The sequence below is a fragment of the Falco rusticolus genome, chromosome 4 (assembly GCF_015220075.1).
Source record: "Falco rusticolus isolate bFalRus1 chromosome 4, bFalRus1.pri, whole genome shotgun sequence".
Classification (NCBI taxonomy): Eukaryota; Metazoa; Chordata; class Aves; order Falconiformes; family Falconidae; genus Falco; species Falco rusticolus.
Window position 1 is genome coordinate 45,546,835 of NC_051190.1, and position 18,445 is coordinate 45,565,279.

General features: G+C 67.6%; 1 protein-coding gene and 1 non-coding gene across 5 annotated transcripts; one reads left to right on the plus strand and one right to left on the minus strand.

Annotated features, from left to right (window-relative positions):
• Positions 1–1,289: 1,289 nt before the first annotated feature.
• Positions 1,290–17,456, plus strand: ABCA7 (ATP binding cassette subfamily A member 7). Of its 4 annotated transcripts, none has more exons than XM_037386752.1 (51): positions 1,290–1,323; positions 3,249–3,360; positions 3,481–3,574; positions 3,780–3,921; positions 3,997–4,124; positions 4,189–4,310; positions 4,384–4,578; positions 4,684–4,773; positions 4,883–5,120; positions 5,253–5,392; positions 5,462–5,578; positions 5,709–5,888; positions 5,962–6,170; positions 6,268–6,444; positions 6,628–6,850; positions 6,954–7,175; positions 7,309–7,513; positions 7,594–7,710; positions 7,870–8,041; positions 8,237–8,368; positions 8,448–8,587; positions 8,672–8,809; positions 8,976–9,190; positions 9,330–9,402; positions 9,698–9,900; positions 10,033–10,081; positions 10,275–10,337; positions 10,808–10,825; positions 11,005–11,159; positions 11,265–11,389; positions 11,467–11,565; positions 11,821–12,016; positions 12,141–12,235; positions 12,465–12,497; positions 12,726–12,831; positions 12,937–13,011; positions 13,121–13,290; positions 13,363–13,540; positions 13,627–13,742; positions 14,030–14,174; positions 14,262–14,385; positions 14,490–14,619; positions 14,701–14,821; positions 14,936–14,998; positions 15,088–15,194; positions 15,796–15,937; positions 16,007–16,141; positions 16,225–16,328; positions 16,436–16,528; positions 16,643–16,880; positions 16,959–17,456. In XM_037386752.1, exons 2-51 carry the CDS (start codon positions 3,295–3,297, stop codon positions 17,106–17,108), a joined length of 6,768 nt encoding a protein of 2,255 aa, XP_037242649.1. In that variant the 5' UTR covers positions 1,290–1,323; positions 3,249–3,294; the 3' UTR covers positions 17,109–17,456. The 4 variants fall into 4 exon arrangements, 3 of the variants coding, with proteins under 3 accessions (XP_037242649.1, XP_037242651.1, XP_037242650.1); XM_037386754.1 differs by having other exon boundaries at positions 8,976–9,139; XM_037386753.1 differs by lacking the exon at positions 10,808–10,825.
• A 611-nt stretch (positions 17,457–18,067) lies between these two features.
• On the minus strand, positions 18,068–18,174 carry LOC119147923. Its single transcript, XR_005104235.1, has one exon. It is a non-coding gene; the product is annotated as a U6 spliceosomal RNA (small nuclear RNA).
• Between the last annotated feature and the right edge of the window lie 271 nt (positions 18,175–18,445).

Genomic DNA, 18,445 nt, shown 5'->3' on the forward strand with positions numbered 1-18,445 from the left:
CCCCCTGGGCGTACCTGGGGGTCTGGACACACACCCCCAGCTCCACGCCTGTGTGCCTTGGGGGTGCCCCCACACAGAGTAGGGGCCAGAAGGTTCCCCGAGGTTGGGATCAGTCCCAGGAGTGCCAAAAACATGGAATGCTTCACAGATTTGCGTGTCATCCTTGCGCAGGGGCCAACCATCAGTTTCCTTCCCGAGGTCGCTGCCCGTGTTTGGACCCCCCCCCCCCATGCTGCCCACTGACTCCCGTGGGTCCCTCCCCTGGGAGAAGGACGTGAGCAGTTGTAACAGGCTGTGCCGGTCCCCACACAGATCCCTGCACAGATCCCTGGTCCCCGGTGACAGATCCCAAAATAAAAAGGGAATCGCTGAGCCAGCTTGCTGGGCAGCCAGGCTGCTGGGGGGCAGGTGCAGGGAGTGGGGGGCAGGCACGGAAGATTTAAATTTCAGTTTCCGAGCGATCGCTCTTTTTGCCTGCATTGCATAGGCGAGGTGCTTGGTGGCTGAAGTTTTGTTGGAGTCTTGTCTTTTTGAGAAGCGATGAATTTGTAAATTTTTTTTAGCGGTCAGCACCCCCAGCTGTGCCAGCGCAGTATCGCACCTCTGCCTCTGTCCCAGGGTGCAAACCCACCTGCTCCCTGGCTGATGTGGGCGCGGGGTTGGAGACCCCCGGAGGGGGCTGTCGCCGGGGTGAAGTGCCCGTGGGTTAAATCCTGCGCCGTGGCTCCCAGGGCACACACTGATGCTTCTCGCCAGCACCAGGATGTGAAAGTGGAGTAAGGGGAGGTGGGGAGGGGGCTTGCCAGGGGCCAACAGCAGGCTCTGGAGTTGTAACGAATTAAACGAACGCTCAGGACAGCGGGTCTCTAACCGCACAGACACGTTTTCTGTCCCCCCAAGCGATGTAACGGGTGGAACTTCTCCCCACCCCCCCCAGCACCGCGCACTGCTGCCGGCGGGCAGGGGGCTGGGGGTCCCAGGCGGCCCGGGCCAGCGCGGGCTCCCGCCCCCGTGGGCAGCCCCGGGTCGGTGGGCGCCGCGGGGGGTCCGTCCCCTAGGGTGGTCTCAGCCTGCCCCAGGCCGGGCTCCAGCGCCCATGGCGGGGGCTCCGCTGCCCCAGGGGGGGCGCCCACACCAGCGGTAGTGCCCACCCAGGGACGGGACACCGGGATCGGCTCTGACCCCCCCCACGACCCCAGCCCCCACCCCCCCCCTCCCCGGCCCCTTTAAGATCCGCATCCCATGACGTCACGCCCGCGGCTACTTTGTAGCGCGGAGAGGGCGGGGCATCTTAAAGGGGCCGCGCGGTGGCGGTGTGAGCAGGTAAGGGGGGGGGGGTCCCCGGCCGGGGGCTGCTGCGGGCGAAGGGGGCCTGTGCCACCGGCCTTGGCCGAGCTGTGCCTTTGCAATGTTCCCCCACGGGGCTGTCCCCGTGTCCCCCCCGGACCGTCCCCATCATCCCCCCGGGGTCGTCCGTGTCGCCCACCGATGTCGCTGTCCCCGTGTCCCCGTCATCCACCCGGGGCTGTCTGTGCCTCCCCCCCGCGATTGTCCTCGTGTCCCCATCACCCCCCCGGGGCTGTCTGTGCCCCCCCTGGGCTGTCCCCATGCCCACATCACCCCCCCGGCGCTGTCCCTAGCATCCCCCCGAGCTGCTCCCGTGTCCCCCCGGTCCGCCCCCCTCCCCGTGGCCCAGCGCGGGTCTCCGGGGGCCGCCGCGCTCCCGGTTGAGCCCCCCCCGCGGGGTGAGTAAGCAACTTCCCACGGTAGCCTCCTGCCGGGCGGCTCCCGGAGCATCCCGGTGGCTCCTGCTCGGCTCGTCCCGGCTCTTCCCGGCCCCGCAGCAGCCCCCGGTCACCGCTCGGCCGGTGCCCCCACCCCCGGCAGCCGCCCCGCGGGGCGCTGGGCACCCGCCCTCTCTCCCGCTGCGGCGGGGGTGGGTGGCACAGCCCTCCCGGTGCCCCCTCGCAGGAATCCGGCCCCGCAGGCTGATCTGCCGGATTTCCCAGCCGGGATCCTAATCCCACCGGCTGGTGCCCGCTTATCCCCTGCCCCACGCCCCCGCCCGGCCCCCCCGCCTCTCCCCCCCCCCTCCACCTGCACACACACCCTGCCTGGCCCCCCACTTGCCTCCCCCTTGCCTGCGCCCCCCTCCACCTGCACTCACGCCCCACCTCGCCCCCCCCAACTTCCCCCCACCTGCCCCCCCCTCCACCTGCACCACCACCCCGCGCCTGGCACACCACCACCCCCGCCTGGCCCCCCTCCCACTGCCCCCCTCCAGCTGCCCCCCCCTGCCTGGCTTCCCCCAACTGCCCCCCCAGCTGCCCTCCCACCTGCCCTTGCCCCCCCCCAGCCCCGGGGCTGGCCGAGGTGCGAGGCCACAGCAGGTGACAGGGCAGGCAGGTGAGTCCTCAGGGCCACCAACCTGGGGTGGTGGGACGGGCAGCAGAGGTGACCCTGGGGTGTCCTCGGCTTGCAGTGGCTTTGCGGGGGGCAGCTCTGGTGCCCGGCTCTCGTGGGCCATGGGCGTTCGCCAGGCGGGAGGCGACGAGTTCAGTCGTGCCACGGTGCCTGGCAGGGCTGGGCACAATGCCGGCCATGTGGCTGCTGGGGAAGGCCGATGCCTCGCTGAGGGTCCTGGGCACTGCCCACCCGCTGGGTGCTGTGCGGGGCAGGGGGAGCCCCCGGAGCCGGCTGGGCACGGGGGCTCGCTGGGATGGGGTTGGGAAAGGGACGGAGCTGCTGTGGCCCCAGCACAGCTCGGGGGGCACCTGCAGAGCCGACCCGGGGGGCCTGAGCTCACACCTGAGCCCACGGCATCGGGGTGATTTTCCCTCCTGGAGCGCTGAGGGTCTCACCAGAAACACCCCACCTCGCTGCTGGCCAGGCCGCATCCCTCACATGGGGAAACTGAGGCAGGGCAGGTCCCAGCCACCCCCCCGGCTGCCCAACTCCCCGGGGCTCCGAGCCTCTCCTGCGGGGTGTGAATCCTGCTCACAGCTCCTGCCGCGGTGCTGACCCGGGGGGGGGGGTCGTGGAGCTCGTGCCCTGTTTGCTGCTTTTGCTTTAGAAAAGGATGAGATTTGAGGTCTTTGCTCCGGAAAGGAGCTTTGCTGCAGGAATGTGGGGCCAGCTCCTGCCAGCCCCCGGTGCTCAGCCGCGTGCCTGGCTTTGCCTGGTGTGCCAGAGCCCCAACCATCACCCCCCGGATCGGTGCTGACAACCCCCCCTTCTCTCACCCACAGCCGGAGCCGAGCGGGGTGCAGGGCACGACCCCCTCGCACTCCCTCCATGGCCGTGGGCACCCAGCTGGGGCTGCTGCTCTGGAAGAACTTCACCTACCGCCGGCGGCAGCGGGTGAGCGGGCGACTGGGGTGGGAGTGTGCCCGGAGCCACCAGGGAGGGGGCAGGCAGAGCCCTGGGTGCTGCTGGGGTCAGGGACAGCCCCCCCCCCCCAAACCATGGTGTCTCGCCCAGATCCAGCTGGTCATCGAGCTCCTGTGGCCGCTCTTCCTCTTCTTCATCTTGATCTCGGTGCGGCAATCCCACCCGCCCTTCAAGCAGCATGAGTGTGAGTGTCCCACCCTGACCCCCCTGGGTTGGCAAGGCCCCCCCCATGCATGCCGGGGTCCCCCCTGCATGGGAGCCCTCCCCAGGGTGGCCCTGGGGCAGACAAACACGGCTGGTGGACCCAAGCTGGGGGCTCGCTGGCATCTCTTTGCTGGGGTGTATGCGGGGGTCCTGTGCTGCCCCCCCCAGACCCATCTCTCCCGCAGGCCACTTCCCTAACAAGGCACTGCCCTCGGCCGGGACCCTGCCCTGGCTCCAGGGCATCATCTGCAACGCCAACAACCCCTGCTTTCGGCACCCGACAGCGGGAGAGGCCCCCGGCGTGGTGGGCAACTTCGACAGCTCCATGTGAGCAACGGGGGCTGCGGGGGCTGTAGGGCAGGGCTGGGCTGGGGTCTCACTGCCCACCCCGTGCCCCCGCAGCCTCTCCCGCCTGCTGACTGAAGCCCGGCAGGTCCTGGTCCACACCGATAGGCAGCGGCTCCTGCGCAGCTTCACCCGGCTCCTGCCCACCCTGCGTCAGCTCCGGGGGAGCGGGAGTCAGTGGAGGGGTAAGCACCGGGAACGGGGGGTGCCAGCGGAGGGAGACCCCCTGGCTGACCCCTGCCCCTCCAGCCCTGCCGGTGAGGGGCTACCTGCGAGAGAACGAGACCTTCTCACGGTTCCTCCGGACCAACACGTCTCTGCCCCCGGCGCTGGTGGACGAGCTGATGGCGGCTCAGCTCAGCCCCCGCATCGTGAGTGTTGGAGCACCCACTCCCAGTCCCCCCAGTGCGGGGGGCTGCGGCGTGACCAGCCCTCTCCCACCAGTTCTCCTTGGCCGGCACCCGCCTCCCGCTGAAGGCCGTGGTCTGCAACGCCTCGGAGCTGGGGGGCTTCCTGGTGGGGGGTGACGCCGCCTCTACCCAGCGCCTGCAGCGAGGGCTCTGCGCCCTGTCCGGCCCCCAGCTCCGTGCCATGGAGGGCTCCTTCCTCTCCCAGCTCGACCTTCCCCGGCTCCTGGCGGTGAGCCCCTAGCCCAGCCAGGCTCTGGGTGCTGGATGGTGTCAGGCAGAGACCCCCAGCTTCCCCCAGAGGGGCTGTGACCCCCTTCCCATGCTCCCCTTGTAGGAAGAGCTAAGCTCGGACGTGGGTGGCATCACTGGCACCGTGGAAGCCTTGGGTACCTTCCTGCGGGATGCAGCATCCCTGATGGATAAGGTAGCACCCCCTGCTCCCCTGCCCCCCACCTCACCCCGTGCTCCCCACGCTGTCCCTGGGCATCCTGGTCCCCCACATCCCGCTCTGCTCCCCATCCTGCTCTCCCCAGGTCTCCTCCATGACCAGCCTTGCCGAGCTGCAGCAGGAGCTCAGGGCTGTGATGGCCACCAATGCCACCGCCACCGGCTCAGGCGCCTTTGGGGCCCTGTCACGCATTGCCTGTGGGCACCCCGAGGGCGGGGGGCTCAGGGTCCCCTCCCTCAACTGGTACGAGGACAACGATGTCAAAGCCTTCCTGGACCGCAACAGCTCGGAGCAGAGAGCCACTGTCCCAGGCAACACCAGCAGTGAGCGGGCTGGGCTTGAGGGGGCTCAGCTGGGGGCTTGGTGGGCACAGCCCCCCGAGGCTGCCTGGGAGGTGGTGGGGGGCTGGTGGGGAGGGGCTAGTGGCGAGGGCTTGGCTCTGCCCCCCCCCCCAGGTCCCTTCTGCCGAGAGCTGCTCCGCAGCCTGGAATCCAGCCCCCTTTCGCAGATCCTCTGGCGGGGGATCAAGCCCCTCTTCATGGGGAAGATCCTGTACACGCCACCCGGCCCCGGCCCCGACAGCGTCATGGCCGAGGTCAGTGGGGGGCTACAGGGGGGCTGAGGGGGGCTGCCCTGGCTGTGCCTCATCCCCCACCTCATGCAGGTGAATCGGACGTTCCGGGAGCTGGCAGTGCTGGGGGAGGTGGGGGGTGCCTGGCGGGAGCTGGGACCCCGCATCTACACCTTCCTCAACAGCAGCCTGGAGATGCAGGTCCTGCAGGTGCGTCAGCCCCAGCCCCTCTCCCCGCAGGGGGCTGGGGTGCAGGATGGGGGTGCAGGGGGCTGCAGCTCGGGCTCCTGGCTGGGAGCAGGGGGGGCTGCATCACCCCCTGTACCCTGATGCTTTGCAGGACCTGCTGCTGGCCCCGGGCACGGCCCAGCTCCTGGATGGGTTCCTCAACAGCACCTCCTGGAAGCTGCCAGATCTGGCTGGGTTCCTGGGGGGGCCGTCAGGGGGGCCAGGGGTCACCTGGCGCCAGGTGTACGCTGATGTTGACATGGTCCTGAGCACGCTATCACAGTTCATGGAGGTGTGTGTCACCCCAGCTGCCCAGGTGGGCTGGCTCCCCCAGCCCTGCTGAGCCCTGCCTGCCCTGCCTGCAGTGCGTCTGCCTGGACAAGATCGAGGTGGTGGCCACCGAGGAGCAGCTGGTGGCCCGGGCCCTGGAGCTGCTGGACGAGCGGCAGTTCTGGGCAGCTGTGGTCTTCCAGTCCCCCACGAATGCCACAACCCCCACGCTGCCCCCCCACGTCCGCTACAAGATCCGCATGGACATCGACGACGTCACAAGAACCAACAAGATCAAGGACAGGTTGGGAGACACCAGCCTCTTTGGTCTCCCCAGCCACCCAAGCTGCCTGTCCCATGGAGGGGGGGGTCCCACGCTCAGTGCCGTGGTTTGCCTCCAGGTTTTGGGACCCGGGTCCCGCAGCTGACCCCTTCAGCGACCTGCGCTACGTGTGGGGGGGGTTTGTCTACGTGCAGGACCTGGTGGAGCAGGCGGTGGTGCGGGTGCAGACCGGGGCCACCCCACGGATGGGGGTCTACATCCAGCAAATGCCCTACCCCTGCTACGTGGACGATGTGTGAGTGGGCGATGGGGGCAGCCCTGGCCCCCCGGGACCCTCGAGTGACCCACTGCTGCAGGGTATGGGGCCAAGGAGCCTGCAGCATCCCTGCCCCAGGGAGGTGGAACGGGGCTGGTCCATGCCCTGGGGGTCCTGGGGGTGTCAGGCTGGATGTGGACAGGCTGGTGTCACCTCCCCCAGGTTCCTGCGGGTCCTGAACCGCTCGCTGCCCCTCTTCATGACACTGGCCTGGATCTACTCAGTGGCCATGATCATCAAGGGAGTGGTGCACGAGAAGGAGATGCGTCTGAAGGAGACCATGAAGACCATGGGGCTGAGCAGTGGGATCCTCTGGCTCAGCTGGTTCCTCAGCAGCTTCATCCCCTTCCTCCTCAGCTCTGCCCTCCTTGTCCTCATCCTCAAGGCAGGTTGCAGAGCATGGGGGACAGTGTGGGTGACATGAGACGCATCAGGGCCAGGAGCCAGCACGAGGGGCTCCGCAGGCTCCAATCTGCTTCCATCCACAGCTGGGAAACATCCTGCCCTACAGCAATCCAGCCGTCATCTTCCTCTTCCTCGGCACCTTCTCGGTGGCCACCATCAGCCAGTGTTTCCTCATCAGCACCTTCTTCCCCCGCGCCAACCTGGCCTCCGCTTGCGGCGGCATCATCTACTTCTCCTTCTACCTGCCCTACGTGCTGTGTGTCGCCTGGCGTGACCACATCACCTTCCCACTCCGCGTCCTCGTGGTGAGTGGCCGTAGCTGCCCCCTCCCCAATACCCCTTGGGTGCCCCAGGTCTGCTGGGTGGGGGGCTTTGGGGCTACCCCCCCCCCCTCCAGGTCAGTCTTTCTGCCCACGTTGCCGTTCTTGCTGCCACCAGAGCTTGCTGTCACCAGTGGCCTTCGGCTTCGGCTGCGAGTACTTCTCCCTCTACGAGGAGCAGGGGGTGGGCATCCAGTGGCACAACCTGGGGGCCAGCCCCGTGCCAGGAGACCCCTACAACTTTGCCACGGCCATGGGGCTACTGCTGCTGGATGCTGGTCTCTATGGCCTGGCCACCTGGTACCTCGAGGGTGTCTTCCCAGGTGAATGCAGCCCCCCCAGCCCCTGGAGCACCCCCCAGCCCCCCCCCAGGCCTCACCCCACTCAGCCCCATCTACTGCAGGTCAATACGGGATCCCCAAGCCCTGGAATTTCCCCTTCCTGAAGAGTTACTGGCTTGGAGAGCCGTCTTCAGCCATGTACCCCCCATACCCTGCAAGCCCCCTCACTGCACCCCAAGGTGAGCTGCTCCCCCTGCCCACCCCAGAGCCACGTGTCTGAAGGGTGGTGGTTGTGGAGCTGGGCTCGAGCCCCCAGCCTGGGCTTTGCCCCCCAACAGGGGGTCCTACCCCCCATGGCAAGGGGTCCTTCCCAGGACATGACCCTCGGTGGGTTCCAGTGCTGGTGGAGGAGCCACCTGCCCAGCTCCAGCCCGGGGTCTCCATCCGCAACCTGGTGAAGATCTACCGCAACAGCAGCCACGTGGCCGTCAACGGGCTGAGCCTGGACTTCTACGAGGGGCAGATCACCTCCTTCCTGGGCCACAATGGGGCTGGCAAGACCACCACCATGTGAGCTGGAGGGGCTGGAGGCTGGCCGGGGAGCTGCATGGCTGCAGCTGGGGACAGGACCTGAGCCTGGCTCTGCCCTGGTGCTGCCCCAACCTGTGTCCCCACTGAGCACCCCACGTAAACCGGGCACCCCAGCCCTGAGCCCTGCTGGTCCTGCACCCTGTGACCCCCTTGCCCCACCGGTTCCCCATCCAGGTCCATCCTGACCGGTCTGCTGCCCCCCACCTCCGGCACTGCCTATATCCTGGGCTGGGACATCCGCTCCGATATCGACAGCATCCGCAAGACCATGGGGATGTGTCCCCAGCACAACGTCCTCTTTGACATGTAGGCAGGGGCAGGGCAGGCGGGGAGAGCAGTGCGGGGGGCTGGGCTGCCCACCTCACCCCTGCCCCCCCACCCCCAGCCTGACCGTGGAGGAGCACATCTGGTTCTATGGGCGGCTGAAGGGGCTGTCGGAGGAGCGGGTGAAGGCTGAGATGGAGCAGCTGATCCAGGACACGGGGCTACCCCACAAGCGCCAGGAGCAGACCAGGAACCTCTCAGGTGCGTGTGCCAGGGGCAGGACCAGTGCCCAAGCAGGGGTCCACGGCCCCAGCCCCCACCCAACATTGTTCCTCTGCCCTGCAGGAGGGATGCAGCGGAAGCTCTCGGTGGCCATCGCCTTCGTGGGTGGCTCTCGGGTGGTCATCCTGGATGAGCCCACAGCTGGCGTCGATCCCTACTCCCGCCGCAGCATCTGGGAACTGCTGCTCAAGTACCGCAAAGGTCAGGGCTGGGGGAACAGGGGGAGCCCCGCTTCCCCCTCCATGCACCTGAGCCCCCCAGGTGTGGAGAACCGGCAGCAGGGACCGTGGGACAAGCCGGGGGACGTGCTTGCGGGCAGATGAGCCCGGTGAGGGGGTGTGGGTTCAAGCCCACTCCCTGCCCCCAGGTCGCACCATCATCCTGTCCACCCACTACATGGACGAGGCGGAGCTGCTGGGGGACCGCACCGCCATCATCTCGCAGGGCCGGCTCTGCTGCTGCGGGTCCCCGCTCTTCCTCAAGGCCAGGCTGGGCACTGGCTACCACCTCACCCTGGTGAAGCAGGAGCAGGTTGGGATGAGCGGCGGTAGCACCGGCACCGTCCCCGGCACCACCAAAAAGGTGGGCCCCTTGGTCCCACCGAGCATGTGCCAAAAGGGTGGCCAGTGCCTCCATCTTGGGTATCAAGGGGATGCTGAGCCCTGGGCTTGGGGCGGGATCCTGCCGCAGGGTGCCAGGCTCCGGCCACCCTTTCCCGCAGGATGGCAGCGACTCGGAGCACAGCAGCGACACGGGCCTGGGCAGCGAGCAGGGCAGCAAGGCCAGCGCCGTGGGTGAGGGTCCCGTCCCTCCCTGCACCCCCAGCACAGCATCACCCCCTGGGTACCCCCCATGTGTCCCCCATCAGCTGGGGGCCCATGGGTGCATTCAGCCCCGCGCCCTGCTCTGCTGCTAGCCCTTGGCCCCCCTGCACTGCTGGGGCAGAAGGGGGTCCCTGCCCTCCCATCCCCTTCAGACCCCCTGGGGACCCTCAGACTGGGATGCAGGGCACATGCCAGCTTTGCCAGCTCCTGTGCCAGCCATCGGCTCCTGCCACACGTTTCCAGCCCTCCCTGTCTGTCCCCCCAGATGTGGCCCAGCTGTCGGCGCTGATCCAGAGGCTGGTGCCTGGCTCCCGGTTGGAGGAGGACATCGGGCACGAGGTGCTCTTCGTCCTGCCCTACAGCGGGGCCAAGGACGGAGCCTTTGGGGACCTGTTCCGCGAGCTGGACACCCGCCTGGGGGAACTGGGCATCTCCAGCTACGGCATCTCCGACACCACCCTGGAAGAGGTACCCAGAGGAGCAGCGGCCAGGGGTCTCCCTGGGGCTCTTTGGGGGGCTGCCCGCAACCTGGGGGATGTGCCTCACAGGGGCTGTGGGTGCTGGTGGCTCTCTGTAATGCCAGCCCCTTCCCACCCTCAGATCTTTCTGAAGGTGGCCCAGGACACAGGGCTGGATGCTGACACGGCAGGTAAAACACCTCGGTGCTGGCTGGAGCTGAGCTTCAGGGTGCTGGGGTGTGGAAGGGGGTGATGTCCCCAGCACCCCATGTGGCCCTGACCCTTCTCAGGGCTGGGTCCCTGCTGGGAGCACCCATGGGTGCAGGGAGGTGTCACAGGCTGTGCCTCAGTCCCACCCTGGCACTCTCACCCCCGTTTTGTCAGGCGCTGGGAGAGGAGCAGCCCCCAGTGAGGGGAGGGATGCGGAGGCGGCCGACGGGGAGCTGGGTAAGGAAGGGGGAGCTGGGACCCCGAGCCCCTGAGCTGCCCAGCCCCTGCTGCTGGGTGACCCCCACCTTCACCCCCTGGGCTGGGGCTGGGGCCATGGCACATGTCAGCTGGGCACGTGTCCATCCGGGCAGGCCCACCCTGGGGCAGGGGGAGGCTCAGGGACCTTGGTGCAGCATCTCTCCTGCCCACCTTGGGGTGTCCCTCAGGGCATCGGGCAGGGTGAGGAACAGGGATGGTGGCAGGTTTGGGGGAGCCTGGCTCCTTGCAGGGGTTGGGATGGGACATGAAATCCCAGGGGACATATCCAGGCCCCTTCTCTTGGAGATAGAGCTGGTGTGGGAGCAGCCATGGGGGTCTGGGGGGGCTGTGATGGTTTGGGGAGCCAGCTCTGCCCAAGGTGGGTGCTAACCCCGGCCGGGCAGGTGCCAGCACGGCTGTAACCCCTCTTTCCTCTCCTTTACACTGAGCCCAAGGAATCCGGCGAGGTAGGAGCTGGGGGCTGGGGGGCTCCCGTTGTGTCCCTGCATGCAGCACCCCATCCCTGCTGGGGTGGGGGGACACCCGTGCCAGCACACCATCCCCCCACACGCCACCTGGCACGAGCCCCTGCCCCTCGCTGCCGGCTCTGTGGGGGGCAGACCCAGACCCATCCCTGCCCTTGCAGTGGAAGAGCCCCAGGAGACGGACCTGCTGCGCGGGGGTCCTGGGCAGGCCGGCCACAGGGTGAGGGGCTGGGCGCTCACCCGCCAGCAGCTCCGCGCCCTCTTCATCAAGAGGATGCTCCATGCCCGCCGCAGCACCCGGGGCTTCTTCGCGCAGGTACGGGCCTGGGACTAGGGGCCAGGATGGGGCTGTGGTGCAGAGAGTGGGGAGGGGATGGGGCAGGAGGGTGCGGAGCCAGCCCTGACCCCCAGCCCCTGGCAGATCGTCCTGCCCGCTGTCTTCGTCTGCATCGCGCTGCTCTTCAGCCTCATTGTGCCGCCCTTTGGGAAGTACCCACCGCTGCCCCTCCAGCCCTGGATGTATGGGCATCAGTTCACCTTCTTCAGGTGTGTCCCCATCCCTCTGTCCCCCCAGGTCCCCCCATCCACTGCTGCCACCAGCTCATTCCCACCTCTCCCGACAGCAATGATGCCCCTGGGGACCCTGACACCACTCAGCTCCTGGGCGCGCTCCTGGCTGAGCCGGGCTTTGGCACCAAGTGCATGAAGGATGCTGGGGAGGTGTGAGTGCCTGCGCCCTGCGGGGACGGGGGGCTGGAGGGGCTGGAAGGGGGCGGCTGGGGCTTGGCCCCCACCTTGGTGCCCACTTCTCCCCCAGGAGCAGCCCTGCTAGCCGGTGCGATGCCATGGCCCCCCTGCCCTTCCCTGCAGCGGGGGGAAAACTGTGGGCAGGGGCACAGGGACAGGATCCGATGCCTCTGGCTCACACCAGGCTGGTAACGGGGGTATCTCTCCCCCCTGTGGTGCTGGGTGCTCAGGATGGGGCCGTGCCCACCAGCTTCCCACCCCGACGGTTTCTCAGCACCCCCAGCACCCCCGGCTCTGCTGGAAGCGCTGCGGCGTGGGAACTGGACACAGGCTGAGCCGTCCCCCCCCTGCCAGTGCAGCGGGCCGGGGGCCCACAGGATGCTGCCCGACTGCCCCGAGGGGGCTGGGGGGCTCCCACCACCCCAGGTAACCCCCAGCCCACAGCAGGGCTGGTCCTGGGGCACCAGAGCTGCTGGGTGTGGGGGCAGACGATGCTCCAGAGGGGCCAGTGGGGCTGTGTGTTCGCCCAGCCCGTCTGTCCACCCTCCAGGTGCAAAGGGGCACGGGTGACATCCTGCAGAACCTGACGGGCAGGAACATCTCCGACTACCTGGTGAAGACCTACCCCCAGATCATCCGCCAGGAGTGAGTGCTGGGGCTGGGGACCCCCTGGGGAAGCCAGGGGGGCTTTGGCACAGGCTGGCACCCCAGTGGAAGGAGGGAGGGATGCTGTGGGCCAAACCCAGCCAGGGCTGGAGGTGGAGAGGGCACCGCAGGGTGAGGGGGGCTGCTGGGGGACCCATGGCTATGGGGACAAGGGCTGACACAACGTCTCCCCGGGGGTATTTCTCCCCCCCGCTCCCATTTCTTTCAGGCTGAGGAACAAGAAGTGGGTGAATGAGCAGAGGTGAGCTGAGGAGGGGCTGGGTCTCACGCAGATGGGGCAGGGGGCAGGAAGGAGCTCCTGGTGGGGATGGGCAGAGCCATCACCTGGGCATCCTCAACCCTTCACTGTGTGCCCCTCGCCGTGGCGTCTGGCTGGGTGGAGGATTCGGGAGGGCAGAGGGGGGGGGGGTTGCACAGGGGTGGCAGTGGGAAATGGGGGGCAGGTTTGGGTGCCCATCTCTCCCCCCAGGTACGGTGGCTTTTCTCTGGGTGCCGGTGGCTCCCAGGCCCTACCATCAGCGGTGGAGGTGGAAGAGGTGGTGCTGGAGCTGCGGGCACTGTTTAACATCACGCCGGTACGGCTGGGGGGGCTCTGCCCCCACCCCGGCTCAGCTCCAGCATCTCGGTGCTGGGAGGGCTCTGACTCAAGCCCACCCCTCACCCCACACTTCCATGCCCAGGGCAGCAACTTGGACCTGCTCCTGGGCAACCTCAGCCGCTTCATCGAGGGCTTGGACACTCGCCGGAACATCAAGGTCTGAGAAGGACTGAATCTGGCCAGGGCTGGAGGGGAGTGGGAGCCCAGTGGGGAGCAGTGCCGCGGTGGGGGAGGGGGCTCTGAGCCAGGCTCCCCCTGGGCTGCAGGTCTGGTTCAACAACAAGGGTTGGCACGCCATGGTCTCCTTCCTCAACGTGGCCAGCAATGGGCTGCTGCGCGCCCGGCTGCCCACTGGGACCGACCCCGCGCTCTACGGCATCACGGCCACCAACCACCCACTCAACCTCACCAAGGAGCAGCTCTCGGAGGCTGCCCTGTGAGTGCTGGGGACTGGGGGGGGACAACCGTGGGACCCCAGTGCCCAGCTGAGCCCTCCCCTTTGCGACAGGATGGCCACCTCGGTGGATGTGCTGGTCTCCATCTGTGTGATCTTCGCCATGTCCTTCGTCCCGGCCAGCTTCGTGCTCTTCCTCATCGAGGAGCGGGTCAGCAAAGCCAAACACCTGCAGTTCGTCAGCGGGATGAAGCCTGTCACTTACTGGCTGGGCAACTTCGCCTGGGATATGGTGCGGGATGGGGATGGGGATGGGGTACAGCTCCAGGGGGCCAGGTCCCACTCGTGACCCCATCCCTGGCTTCTCCATGCCCACAGTGCAACTACCTGGTCCCTGCGCTGCTGGTCATCCTCATCTTCCTCTGCTTCCAGCAGGAATCCTACGTCTCCTCCGCCAACCTGCCTTCCCTGGTGCTGCTGCTGCTGCTCTACGGGTGAAGGGCCAGTGGAGGCACCCTGGGGCTAACCCCCCTCTGGGGCTAACCCCCCCTGGGGCTAACCCCCCCGGGGCTAACCCCCCTGGGGATAACCACCACCCCCCGCCCCCAAGGCTAACCCCCCCCGGGGCTGGACCCTGGGGAATGGGGGGACACAGGGGGCTCTGTCTGGGGCTGGGGGCAGCCCTGGCTTGGGGGGTTGGGGGAGGGGTGCCAGCTTGCCATGCCATGCCCCCCGGGAAGGGAGGTGCGCCTCAGCCAGCCCCTGCCTCTCTGCCCCACAGCTGGTCCATCACCCCCCTGATGTACCCAGCCTCCTTCCTCTTCAGCATCCCCAGCACCGCCTACGTGGCCCTGACGTGCATCAACCTCTTCATCGGCATCAACGGCAGCGTGGCCACCTTCGTGCTGGAGCTCTTTGTGGACCAGGTGAACCCTCAGGCTGCCCCAGACCCCCCTCCCATGTCTGCGGGGCCAGTGCCAGCTTCCCCACTGCTCTCCTTGCCGCCCTGGCAGAACCTCAACAACATCAATCGCATCCTGAAGAAGGTTTTCCTCATCTTCCCCCACTTCTGCTTGGGCCGAGGACTCATTGACATGGTGAAGAACCAGGCAATGGCTGATGCTTTTGAGAGGTTCGGTGAGTCCAGGGGTGGCAGGGCTGCTCCCCCTCCCCATAGCCTGGCCAGTCTGGGGACCCTCCCTGGCGTCCCCCACACCTACAGCCCCTCTCACCGCTCACAGGGGACAGGCGCTTCGTGTCCCCCCTGTCCTGGGATCTGGCAGGGAAGAACATGTTTGCCATGGCCATTGAGGGCATCATCTTCTTCCTCTTCACCCTCCTGCTGCAATACCGCTTCTTCCTGCGGCTCGGGTGAGGACCGGCCGTGGGGAAGCCGTGGGGCAGCTGTGGGGTGGGCAGCCCTGGATGTGCCCCTGCCACTGTTGCCCCCAGGCCACGGGGTCTGCAGCTGCCCTCCCTGGGGGAGGAGGACCAGGACGTGGCCAGGGAGCGGGCGAGGGTGGGCAGCACCCCCCCGCACAGCCACCTCCTGCTGCTGAAGGACCTGACCAAGGTGCGTGCCATGGGGCCGGCCCCTTGCTGTGGGGCTCCAGCCCCTCCTGTAGCCCCCAGTCCCACTGGGCGATGGGTGGCGAGCGCCCAGCACCACCCCGGCTCTGCCACGCAGGTGTACCGGCGCAGGAAGGCTCCGGCGGTGGACCGGCTCTGCGTGGCCATCCCCCCGGGGGAGGTGGGTGCTGGATGGATGGACGGACGGATGGACGGACAGTGCCGCGGGCGGCGCCGGGGCTGCCGGTAACCCCACTCTGCATCCCGCAGTGCTTCGGCCTCCTGGGGGTGAATGGCGCCGGGAAGACCTCCACCTTCAAGATGCTGACGGGGGACACGGAGGTGACGCTGGGGGAGGCCTGGCTGAAAGGGCACAGGTGAGCGAGACAGAGGGACCCCACGGCCAACATGCTGCTCCCCCTCTCTGTGTCCCCACAGCACGTGGGCTGTCATCCCTGTCCCCACCCTGTGCTCCTCCTTGCCCTCATCCCTGCAGCGTGCTTGTGCTTGGCTTCATCCTCAACCTCACCCCTGCAGCGTGCGCATCCCTATTCCCGCAGTGTGCTCAGCCTTGTCCCTGTCCCTGGAGCTTGTCCCTGTCCGTGCCATGTGCTCAGCCATGTCCCCATCCCATCCACATATTCAGCTGTGTCTCTGTCCCTGCCATGTGCTCAGCCATGTCCCCCTACCTGCTACGTGCTCAGCCACGTCCCTGCCATGTGCAGGTCCGTGTCCCCATACCCACCGTGTGCTCAGCCGTGTCCCCACCATGTACTGATCTGTGTCCCCATCCCCGTCTCCTGCTCAGCCGTGTCCCCACCATGTGCCGATCCATGTCCTCATCCCCACTGTGTGCTCAGCCGTGTCCCCACCATGTACTGATCTGTGTCCTCGTCCCTACCATGTGTTCAGCCGTGTCCCCACCATGTGCCGATCTATGTCCCCATCCCCTGCTCAGCCATGTCCCTGTCCCTGCAGCGTGCTCACCAACCTGCAGTCTGTCCACCAGCACATGGGTTACTGCCCCCAGTTTGATGCCATCACAGACCTGCTGACGGGGCGGGAGCACCTGGAGTATTACAGCCGCCTGCGTGGCATCCCGAAGGAGGAGACCCCCAGGGTAGGGCCCGCAGCCCGTCCCCCCCAACCCAGGGGACCCCCATCCTCATCCTCTCCGTATTGCTCACAGGTGGCTCAGTGGGGCATTGCCAAGATGGGGCTGGAGCCACACGCCGACCGGCCGGCGGGCAAGTACAGCGGGGGCAACAAGCGCAAGCTCTCCACAGCCATAGCCCTCCTCGGCTCTCCCCCCGTTGTCTTCCTGGTGAGTGGGGGTGGTATGTGTGGGGGTCCCACGGCAGCGCAGGACCCCTGCCCAGGATGACAGCGCTGCTGGGGCCATTGCAGGATGAGCCCACGACAGGGATGGACCCGCGAGCCCGGCGGTTCCTGTGGGACCGTATCCTCAGCGTCATCCGGGAGGGCAGGTCCGTGGTGCTCACATCGCACAGGTGAGCCCCCACCCCAGGGTGTGGAGCACCCCCCCTGCCGCGGTGACACTCCCAGAGGGGAGCACCCCCCTGTCCCCCCACGGGCCCTCACGCCTCCCCCGCGGCAGCATGGAGGAGTGCGAGGCGCTGTGCACCAGGATGGCCATCATGGTCAACGGCCGGTTCCGCTGCCTGGGCAGCGTCCAGCACCTCAAGAACAGGTAATGGGGCTGGGGGCTTGGGGAGGGCTCCGGCAGCGAGGGGTGACCGCCCTGCAGGGATGGGGTGGGGGGATGCAGCCGGTCCCTGCAGCGATGCCCCCCTCTCCCACCCAGGTTTGGGGATGGCTACACGGTGGTGGTGCGGGTGGGTGGCCCTGGGCCGGCACCGGTGGAGACCCTGATGCAGCGGCGCTTCCCCGGCATCGTGCTGAAGGAGCGGCACGGGGGGCTGCTGCAGTACCAGCTGCCCTCCCACGCCGGCTCCCTGGCCAGCGTCTTCAGTGTCTTGGCGGCCCACCGTGGTCCCTGCCACATTGAGGACTACTCCGTGTCCCAGACCACCCTCGACCAGGTGATGGGTGACATGGGGCATGAGGGCAGGGGGGCTGGGGTCCTGCCAGCGCTGCCCCTCATCCTGCCCTCCCCACAGGTCTTCGTGCATTTTGCCAGGGAACAGAGCGACGAGGACCCCGGGGGGGCCGTGGCCCCAGGGCAGGATGCGGCCCCGGCGGTGCCCAGCCCCAGCAGGAGGCTGACACGGTTCCTGGAGGACAGCAACTACCAGGAGAGCGCGGTCTGAGCGGGGCACGGAGCCCCATGGGGAGACCCCCCCAGTGTCACCGCAGCACGACCCAGGCTGCTGGGACTTCTGGCCACTCCGGACCCCCAGAGCTGCACAGGGGGGTCTGGCTGCATCCTGCCCCCCGGCATGGGACCGCCAGCCCCACCAGCCAGGTGCTGGGCAGGGTCAGTGCACCGGGGGGGCTGGGCCCAGCTCCCCCTCGGCGGGGTGGTACCTGCTGGGGGGCCCAGTTCGATGGGGGGAGCTGCCCTGAGCACCCCCACCCTGAGCAGGCCCTGGGACCCCCACTGCTCCCTGCGGGTGCAGGGCCTGCTGTAAAAGAGCAACGAAATAAAGACCCGTGGTACCACCCGGGGCGCTGGGTCACCCTCACTTGGGGGACGGGGGGTGCAGCGGGACGGGGGGCAGCAGGATGGCCATCGCGGTGGGGGGCACAGAGCAGCCGCCATGGCCCCCTGCCCTGCTGCTGTCCTGCAGCCCCTTCCCGGCGGCCGAAGGTCAGCCAGGGTCTTCCTCCCCCTGGATGGTCCATGGGCAGGGTGGGCAGTGGGCTGGGTGGGGGTCCCTGCCCGCCACCCTCCCTGGAGCTCGTTCCTCTCCACCTTCTCCCCCTCTGCGGTGCCTCAGTGTGGGGCAGGGGTCTCATCCCCTCAGCCGGATGCCCCCATGGGGCCTGTGCTGCACAGGGACCCCCGAGCAGGGCTGGGCTGGGCCCCCTGGGTGGGTGGCATGAAGATTTCAGGGTGCCCCTCTCCTCCCCAGCCCCCAACCCCCCTCTCCCATGGGGAGGGGGGGCCCGCAGGCCTGCACCTGGGGCTCCCCCTGAGCGTACCTGGGGGTCTGCCCCCCCGCCCCGCTCCACGCCCGTGTGTCTCGGGGGTGCCCACACACAGAGCAGGAGCCAGAACGGGCCCCGGGCGTTGGGATCAGTCCCCCAAAGGTGGCGGGGAGTGGCAAAAAATATGGAACGCTTCACGAATTTGCGTGTCATCCTTGCGCAGGGGCCATGCTAATCTTCTCTGTATCGTTCCAATTTTAGTATATGTGCTGCCGAAGCGAGCACGAATCTACAGTTCTCCCCCGAGCTATTTGAACCTCCCTCTTTTAATAATTTTTTGCCCATGGCGAGAATTTTTACCTCAAACTCCTGCGCCTTCCCCCACACGGCGTCACATTCCCAAGCTATTTTCATACTGACAATCGTATTTATGTCAGAAATTTTGACCTTTCCACGGCTGAGCTGCGTGCGGAGTGGGACTGCTGAGCGCGGTGCATGGCGGGAGGGATCCTACTTTGCATCGCGGGGCGGAGCGGAGGCCGGCGCCTGTCCTCCA

What these genes read in the sequence shown, in the direction of transcription:
- ABCA7 (XM_037386752.1), top strand. Translation starts at nt 3,295, where the DNA reads ATGGCCGTGGGCACCCAGCTGGGGCTGCTGCTCTGGAAGAACTTCACC. An exon ending in ACCTTCCCCGGCTCCTGGCG is followed by an intron (nt 4,579 to 4,683) that starts GTGAGCCCCTAG and finishes CTCCCCTTGTAG; the next exon opens with GAAGAGCTAAGCTCGGACGT. An exon ending in CACAACGTCCTCTTTGACAT is followed by an intron (nt 8,369 to 8,447) that starts GTAGGCAGGGGC and finishes CCCCACCCCCAG; the next exon opens with CCTGACCGTGGAGGAGCACA.